This window comes from Elephantulus edwardii, unplaced genomic scaffold, assembly GCF_000299155.1.
Source record: "Elephantulus edwardii isolate Elephantulus edwardi_28Jun2011 unplaced genomic scaffold, EleEdw1.0 scaffold00254, whole genome shotgun sequence".
Taxonomy (NCBI): domain Eukaryota; kingdom Metazoa; phylum Chordata; class Mammalia; order Macroscelidea; family Macroscelididae; genus Elephantulus; species Elephantulus edwardii.
The window spans coordinates 3,323,187-3,332,465 of NW_006400004.1; the positions used below are offsets into that span (position 1 = coordinate 3,323,187).

The 9,279-nt window shown below is 39.0% G+C and overlaps 1 protein-coding gene across 1 annotated transcript in view; it reads right to left on the reverse strand.

Moving 5' to 3' along the window:
- SGTB (small glutamine-rich tetratricopeptide repeat (TPR)-containing, beta) overlaps nucleotides 1–9,279 on the reverse strand; it is a 75,621-nt gene that overhangs the window by 49,641 nt on the left and 16,701 nt on the right. Inside the window, exon 2 of the mRNA XM_006899373.1 lies at nucleotides 8,310–8,413. Coding sequence (XP_006899435.1) covers nucleotides 8,310–8,413 — 104 coding nt within the window. The remainder of the gene's footprint in view (nucleotides 1–8,309; nucleotides 8,414–9,279) is intronic.

The following is a 9,279-nucleotide window of genomic DNA, read 5'->3' on the forward strand; positions in this document are numbered from 1 at the left end:
CTTGGACCAAGAGGCAGTCGTCAGAACAGAGCAGGGCAACACTGAACGGTTCAAAATTGGGAAGGGTGTACGCCAGGGATGTGTCCTATCTCCATACCTTCTCAACCTGGATGCAGAGCAGATTATCCGAGAGGCTGGGCTCTATGAGGAGAAGCGTGGCATTAGGATCGGTGGAGGTGAGATGGGCAGGGTGATAATCATAGGGCTGTACAATCTGATAGGTGAGGGAATGGTGGGTAAAGAAAATGGGAAAGATCTGGTGTGAAAAACAATGTATATAAACTTTGTAAGTAAACTAGTACAAAATAAAAACTTTATTAAAAATAAAAGAATGGACAGAGGGAAAAATATAAAATCTCTACTTTTCAGAGAGTTCTATCAACTCAAACTTCTTTTGCATTAATAACATTTAAACAAAAAGTGTTCACAAAAAAATTAAAATATCTTCAATGGTATTGGGTACAGTAGGTATGGTTTGGTGGTTTGGTTTTTTTTACTTTTAAACTTTTAAGAAATTTTCCCTAAAACCAAGCATGAAATAAATTTGAGTCTAATATTCACATATAAAATATAACTATGAATAAATCATAACTTGTTGTATTATGCCAATTCAGTGTATTTAAAACATATCTACCATTATATTTCTCTTGATAAAATTTTAAATAAAACTAATGATAAAAAATTGGAAATATTCTTGTTCCATATAAATAATCATAAGCACAAAAACAACTGATAAAGCATAAAGTTTTTATAATTTTTTAAAATGTCCTTTATTGGGGAAGGATAGGGAAAGTGTAGATGAATAATGAACACTGCATTGGAAAAGATTAAATAAAGGAATGAAAGGAATGCATGATAAGGCATTTTATGTAAGACTATTAACAAATGAGCAAGATGTGCAGTACAAAGGGAATTGGGGAAGGGAGAGGAGGAGAGTAAGCAAATATGCATCAATGAATGAATGAAAGCCCAACCTTTCTGTAAACTTCCATTAAAATCACAATTAAAAACATCTGTATCTATAAACTAGTGGTACAGAAAATTATAGGAACAAATAAAATGCAAATCAGTATTATCAGTTAAAAATAACTAGGACTTCATTTTACTAGAATCCACAATCAATACTCATGGAGCTAACAGTCAAGAAATTAAACAATGTAGTGCACTGTAGCTGAATCTGGACTCTGCCTTCTTGAGGCATGGCCGTTTTGAGGGCTCAGGGCAATTTTGGGGTTCTTCTGGCCCCACGTGGTAGTCGGCAGAGCACACTTGCTAGATGAACTGGGGGTCTGGCAGAAGGACTTTGCCAGCATTTGGGTATGCTGGGTTGGTAAGACACTGAAGGGCCTTCGGGCCTTTGGCCCTCAGGTCAGTCTTTCATTGTTTTTGTTCAGACATTTCTCTAGGTCGTATAGCCTTGGTGTACAAGTTGCTGTACAGCAATAACTTGTAGTTGCTGTGAGGCTGAACACTGTGACACTGATGTGTCAAATGTGTTAATGGTTGGTTACCCAATGCGGACACAGAGTGGGGTGGAGCTCCCCGATTAAAACAAGCTTGGAAGGAGGAGTGGCATCCACTTCCATAATAGCTTGCCTCCGGAAACCCTGTGAACCTGGAGAGAGGATGAGAGACACCCAAGCGTTGAGGACTCTCCTTCATAGGGTGGCCATGAGTCGCCTGCGACTCGACAGTACTTAACAACAACAACAACAACAGTGCACTGAGCAAATCTCCTGCCAAGGTCCTCTTTAAAGGGATAAAGAGCAATGGTGTCACTTTTGACTAAGGTGCACTTGACCTAAGCCATGATATATTCAATTGCTTTGTAGGCATGTAAAAACTGAACAGTGATCGAGAAAGCTCAAAGAACAATTGGTGTCTTTGAATTGTGATGTTTGAGAAGAATACTGTCTATAGCATAGATTGCCAACAGAACAAACAAATCTGTCTTCAAGAAAGTGCAACCAGGGTGCTCTTTAGGAGCAAGAGTAGATAGACTTCTCACATACTTTGAGCGAGCATGTTATCAAAAGGGGCCAGTCATGGAAGAGGGCATCATGCTTGGAAAAGTAGAGAGTCTGCAAAGGAGAGGAAGATTCTCAACAAGATAAACTGACTGGCATAGTGTAAGCAATTATAGGCCTTAGCACAGCAGAGACTGTGAGGATGCCATGGAATGGGGCAAGGTAAACAATTTCTTGTGTACCTTGGGTTGTTGTACATAAATAATGTCACTGTTAGGTCAACTTGAGGGTACCTAACAATAGGACTACTCATTCTTTTGTGTCTGTCCCCCCAAAAAATATACGTGTCGTAAATCCTGTCATCCATTTCCTAAACAACATGACTCTGGAAACTCTATGAACTTAGAGAAACAATAGTTATCAAAAGGCTTCAGGTCTTTTGTTCATAGGGTGGCTATGAGTCGAGCCTGACTCAACAGCAATCAACAACAACAATATGCCAGTAGTTAGAATCCCACTTAGAAATAAGTTGTCTTAATGTTTTAATGAGGCAGTATCAATGTACAGCATATTTTCAGTGAGTCTCTTTTGAGACAGGAGATTAAACAAGCAAGTTAAAAAAGAAATAACGGCGTTAGACTGATGCCATGATACTTGGAAACCTTCTAAGAAGCAGGAAGCAAAAAGTAAAGAGCTCAAGAGTCAACAGTGAAAGAAAGCCGTCTCCTAAAGCTGGTGCTTTGGGTAAGGCCCCACAAACATTGAGAAAATAGTTTGTGAAAGCCATTAACTTGTGATACATGTTATAACAGTAATAGATAACTAAGAAACTCTGGATGTAATTATAGTTTTGACACACATTACCATCCTTTAGCATTTACTTTAAGAGTTTCTTCTATTTCAATTCTTTCCATAAACCCAAACAGAGTTTATGTACGGGAGGGGAAAAGTGACTTAGGTTAGAAAACTGACAATACTGAAAATTAGATCCTAATATATTCTGTCTTCCAATGACTCTGAATTTATTTAAATGAAATTACCACAAATCTATAACTTTGAAAACAATTCTCATATTTTATAGAGTACCAATATAGGGAGAATATTATCTACTCTAAACAAACGGAATGAGGGAGCTTTGGTGGCATAGTGTAGAGAGCTGTGCTGCTAGCTAAATAAATGAAATGAGTCCATTTAGTATACAAAACTGAACTGGGAAAGGAAGAACAGGAAAGAAGTATCCTAAAATAAAATGACCTGTTTATCAACCAAGCACACTTAGTGAGACAAATAATTTCTTTACAACAATCTTGAGGCTATTTCACACAAATTTTAGAATTTCTGTGCCATATTCTAACAAACACATAAGTAATGAAGTCAGACCTGTAAGATTATACTAAATAATGATGCTGCCACAAATAACACTATCACAATACACTGTGGAACGAGTTTCAAGAAACCATGTTAAGAAAACAGGAGGTATCCAATGTCAGATGATTATACGCAAGCAGAAAGATAAAGGAGAAAAACAGAGCTTTATTCGAAAAGGGTATAAAAGGAACTTTGAGCTTCTTGGAAAGAAAGCAAAGGTTTAATCTCTTCACTAGTATATCAATGATGACAGCAGCTTAACAGTAAACAAACTCAAATGATGCCTTAAGCACAAGACTTTGGACAGTTAAGAGTAAGGATGGCACACTTCAGCCAGTCATATTTATATCTAGCCATTAAAATAGGGTCTTCTACTTATACCAGTGAGGACTAAGTGTGTCTTATTCAGGCCACAGGCCTTTCCAATCACTTAACTATGCATCTGAGAGCTGAGAAAGTAATACATATAACAGTAATATAATTGACACCTTTGAACTGTGGTGTTAGAGAAGAGCACTGAACATCCCATGGACGGTCAAGAGAATGAACAGATATTTCTTGGGGAAGGTGCAGCTGGAGTGCTCTTTGGAGACAAGAATGATGAGACTTAGCCTCACATACTTTGGACATGTTGCTCGGAGGTGCTATTCCTTGGAGAAGGACACGATGTTGGGAAGAGTAGATGATGGTGAAGGACAGGAAGACACTCAACCAGGTGGACTGACAAGGTGACAGCTTCAATGGGTTCTAGTATGTTAGGAAGTGTAAAGGTGGCACAGGATAGGACAGAGCTCAGATCTTTTGTTCATAGGTTTGCTATGAATTGTACTCAATTCAATGGCACCTAACAACAACAATTACATAGTCAAGAAATCAAAAGACATGTTGCACTGGGGAAACCTGCCATCAAGGACCTCTGCAAAGTGCAAGGATGTCAGTTTAAAAACTAAGGTGCACCTGAACTCAAACGATTTTCAATTACAAAGGCTTACCAAAGAAGAACTGATGCCTTTATTATTTCTTTTGATGTGTGTACCGTCAAATCTGGTCTGGCTGGTTGGTACAGGAGGCGATTGTTCCTCCTTCTCCAGCAGAGCATCTGGTGGATTTGAACCGCGTACCTCTGGGATTGCAGTGCAGCTTCTTGCCACTAGGCCACCAGAGCTCAGAACTGATGTCTTTGAACTGTGGTACTAGCAAAGAGTACTGAATATTCTATGCACTGGCAAAAGAACAAACAAATCTGTCTTGGAAGAAGTGCAACAGTAGTGCTTCCTTTAGGCACCCCTTCCAGTGTGGGCTCAGTGGTAAGAATCTGTGCTACAATCCCAAAAGGCACAAGGTTAGAATCCATCAGCTGTTCTGTGGAAGAAGGATGGGCAGTTTCCTCTCGAGTGATTTACTGCCTCTGATAACCCACTGCAAGGTCAGCTAGAGGTGTGTTCCAACTTGGCACATGACAGGACCAAGAAAGTGAAACTGCCTCTCATGTATGTTAGGTATGTTGTTTGGTTGGGCATGTTGGCAGAAGGGGTTAATTCTTGGAAAAATAAATCAGGCTGGGAAAGGTGGAGCTCAGAGAAAGAAAGACCCTGACAGTGACTTCAACAAAGGGTTCGAACACTCTGGAGATCAGGAGGATGGTGCAGAGTGGGGCAAGAATGACATCTGTTCATAAAGTTGAAATGAGCTGTGGCCGACTCAATAGCACCTGACAGCAACAACAAATTCCACAAGCCCAGAGAATGAGAGAACTACAGGCTCCTAACTGAACAAAAGGAAAAGGGAATTCCTTGATGAGGAACACAGAGAGATATAGCACTATCTTCTCAGACTTTTTCCAATCAGAATTTATCTGTTAGGTAAATTAATGTGTAACTGCATTATTCTTTTTCTAAGTACGTTGTTGCTGCATACTGTCGAGTTGGAATTGACTCATACCTGACCCTCCAGTGGGTTTTCAGAGGTTCTAAATTGCATGTTCCTCTACTGTTGCTGTAATGCTAAACACTGTGACACTGATGTGTCAAATGTCATAATGGTTACCCGTGGTGCACAGTGTTCGCTGGAGCTCCCCGAGTAAAACAAGCTTGGAAGGAGTGGCAGCCACTTCCAAAATAGCTTGCTCCTGGAAACTTTATGAATTTGGAGAAACGATGAAAAGTTATACAAGTGTTCAGGTCTTTCATTCAAAGGGTTGCTATGAGTCGTCTATGACTTGACGGCACTTAACAACAGCAACACAGAGAGAGCTCTGTTGGCCTAGTGGACAGAAAGTGATGCTACCAAGCCAAAGGTGGGTGATTTTTATTTTTTTTAATCTTATTAACAGTATTTATTTATCTTTCATCAATCAAACCCTGAGCCAATCACTTTCCCCAAGCTGCCCGGAAGTCACATAGGGTAGACGAGACATAGGGCGGTGGGGAAGGGGGGAAGAAAACCAACAAACTATGGGAGGTGGAGACGGCTCCTTCACATGGTGAAGAGGATCAGAAAGGACACCATCAGGCAAAAGAGGCCCACGGCCTCTTAGAGGGCAAAGCCCAGAATGGCGTAGGAGAAGAATTCCTGGTATAACCAATGATGAGGCTCCAAACACAGTCCCAATTGCAGCTCCAGAGCCAGCACTCCAATCGTAGCAGCCCCAGCCCCAATGAACTTGGCTGCTGTGTCAATATACCTTGAGAGAGCACTGATTTGGAAGCTGCAACTAGGGATAAATGAAATCTAGGAATGACTGGATGGCACTTAAAAACAACAACAGCTGTTCATAGGGTTTTCAAAGGCCTGTTATTTCAATAGATGACCAATCTTGCTTTCTGCTGTCTTAATCTTGGAGGTCTGCTGAAGCTGTAACCATAGGTGACCCTGCTGGCATTTGAAATAGAACAGTGGCATAGCTTCCAGCATCATAAGTTTACCACAAGTTACCCTGTACAGCAAACTGTCAGACAAGTGCTGCACTAACCAGGGCAAATGATAAACAAGCAAGTTTATACAAACCTGAGAGATATAAAATACCTACTCAATCTGTAGGCTGAGCACATAATTTGAGAAGCTGCACTGTATAAAGAAGAAATCATTTGGGAGGCTGGACTTTATGAGGAGGATTGTGGCAGCAGGCTCAGAGGAAGACTCATCAACAACCTACATTATGCAAATGACACAATCTTGCTTGCTGAAAATGAGGAAGACTTGAAACATTTGCTGCAGAAGTTCAGAGACTACAGCCATCAATGGATTACATCTCAACATCAAGGAGACAGAAATCCTCAACACTGGATAGACAGACAACATGATGACAGTTGGAGAAAAGATTTAAATTATCAATTATTTCATCTTACTTGGATCCACAATCAAGAAGCTTTGGACCAGTTGTCAAGAAATCAAAAGACATACTGCACTGAAAAAGTCTGCTGTCAGACTTTTGTCTCCAAAGTACTGAGGAGCAATTATGTCAGTTTAAATACTAAGGTACACCTAATTCAAACCATAGTCTCTTCAATCACTTGCTATTCATCCGAGAACTTGACAATAAATAGGAGAGAAGGAGAATCGATGTCTTTGAGCTCTGGTATTGGACAATGAATAAGGTGACAGAAGAACTAATGTCTTTGAGTTGTGGTGTTGGAGAAATGTACCAAACATCCCATGAATTGTAAAAAAAATGGATATATGTCTTGGAGAAAGTGCAACTAGAGTGTTCCGTATAAAGGCAAGAATGGTAATGTTTCATCTCACATACTTTGAGCATATTGTTAGGATGGGTTATTCCTTAAAAAAACTTCTTGCTTAGAAAAGTAGAGGGTCAGTGAAAGAGAAAAAGACCCTCAACTGCAGTAATGGGCTCAAGGATGTCAGAGACACTGAGGATGATACAGAACAGGGCAGTGTTCAGACCATAGATCATAGGGTTGCTATAGTTGTACTTGACTTGATGACCCCTAACATTATAAGCAATAACATACTATGACAGGTTTGGAAGCAGGAGTGGCATCCACTTCCTAAACAAGATGCCTCCTGAAACTCAATGAACTTTGATAATTGTTAATAGTTGTAGAGGAACTTCAGGCCTTTTGTTCATAGGGTTGCTATGAGTTGTGCTCGACTCAAAGGCAATCAACAACATTATCAGTATGGTGACTATGATTATGAAGTGTACTTTCCAAGACAGCAAAGCCATATGGCAGGTACAGGACAAGAATAATTCCAATAGTGTTTGTGCCTACGTTAGGAATGGAATTTAAGGCTCCTCGTTTGACCCAGCTTCCCACAAGCCAATATAAAAAAATGCCTAGAGAATATAGTCAAATGTGGTATTTTTAGTAATGTCCAATCCAGGTTAAAACACACAGTACAAATTTCAGCTTCACTCCTGAATTTTAGGCTGAAGCTTAAAAACAAGACTAGAAAAAGTAACAGGAATTTGTGAGGCACCAAATGCAATCTGAAAAATTTAAAAAAAAAATAAGATCCAATCTTATGATCACGTTTTCCACCGAGGCTCACAGATAACGTAAACAGGCATCTGAAAACCTGAGGTTTAGTCTTGGTTTTGTACATTGATAACCATCTTTCAAATTTTATGAAATCTGTGTCAGAAATGATGATCCAATTGCTGATAAACCAAATTTCTGCCTGGTGCTTTCTAGATATTAAAATTTATTTTTAACTTTTATTTCACACTGTAGGAAAATGTTAGTTCAGATACAGAATGCTAAAAATATTCAAGACTTACAAGTCAACTAAGACATATTATTAAATATAAAAGGATGAGAATAGCTCTACTAATAAAAAAATCTAATGTGCACGGAAAGATGTCTTTTGATCTCCCAAATGGCACCCATATGGTCTATCTGGCACATACCCCGGAAGAAGATTACTTAAAGGCCCCTCAATTACATCACAACACAATATAAAATCTGACCTATCCTTAAAATAGGCACTGAGGGGAAAACAATGACAGCTTACCTTACAGATGGAATTCGTGAACATTTCTGTCAAAGGCTGTGAAACTGCAAGGTGTGTATCCTCAGAGCTGATCTTAAAAACGGTCTCCAAGCACTGAATGGCAACTTGAAATAAATGTTAATAGTGAAAAAACAGCAACTTAAAAAAGAAACCACCTTCTTCTTTTCTGGTAGGATGGCAATCTGTTGTATCTCAGCATTCACCATTACAGAACATAAGGAAAACGAAACGGTTCAGCTGTGTAGAGATTTCTTTTTATAGATCAGTTATTGAGGGAAGGCAACTTGATTTCTTATTCTTCACTTACAGAAAAAATGTTAGTCAGAATAAAATTTCTCAGCAATGTCTTACATCATATCCCTGTTGAATGCTGTAAGAATATATGGTATAAAAAAAAAGAATATATGGTATAAAGAGCAAGTGATTAACTATTTACTTCCACCCACTAAAATCTGAGTAACAACTAAAGTCCCAAGACCTTAAACAACATAAAAATTCTATCTTTTCTTCTTGTTCTTAATGTGAGAAAGAATTTTTAACTGTGGGTGCACTCTCTCATTGACACTGAAATGACTTACAGCTGACTCTAGTTTCGGTTTTCCACGATGGAGATCGCACAGAAGTATACTAGCCATCTTTCACCCTTGAAGCTGCTGGCGGATTCGAATTGCCAAAGAGGTCTTTCGGTTAGCAGTGCAACTCCCATGGTCCAGGCCAAAAGAGTTTCCTAGTCTCTGAACACAGAGCTTGCATAGGATATTAATTCTGGTTTACTTACGTAAAGATAGTTTGTTTTTTTAAAAATCAAATAGTCATGCATGCAAATTTATTAAATTCCTACTACTATGTAAGGCATTGTTCTAAACTAATGAACATACAGCAGTAAAATTAAAATTGCTGCTGGTAAGATAAAGGCTACATACACTAGAAAGAAGCAGACAAGAAAACAAACCACAATTTTATATGCATA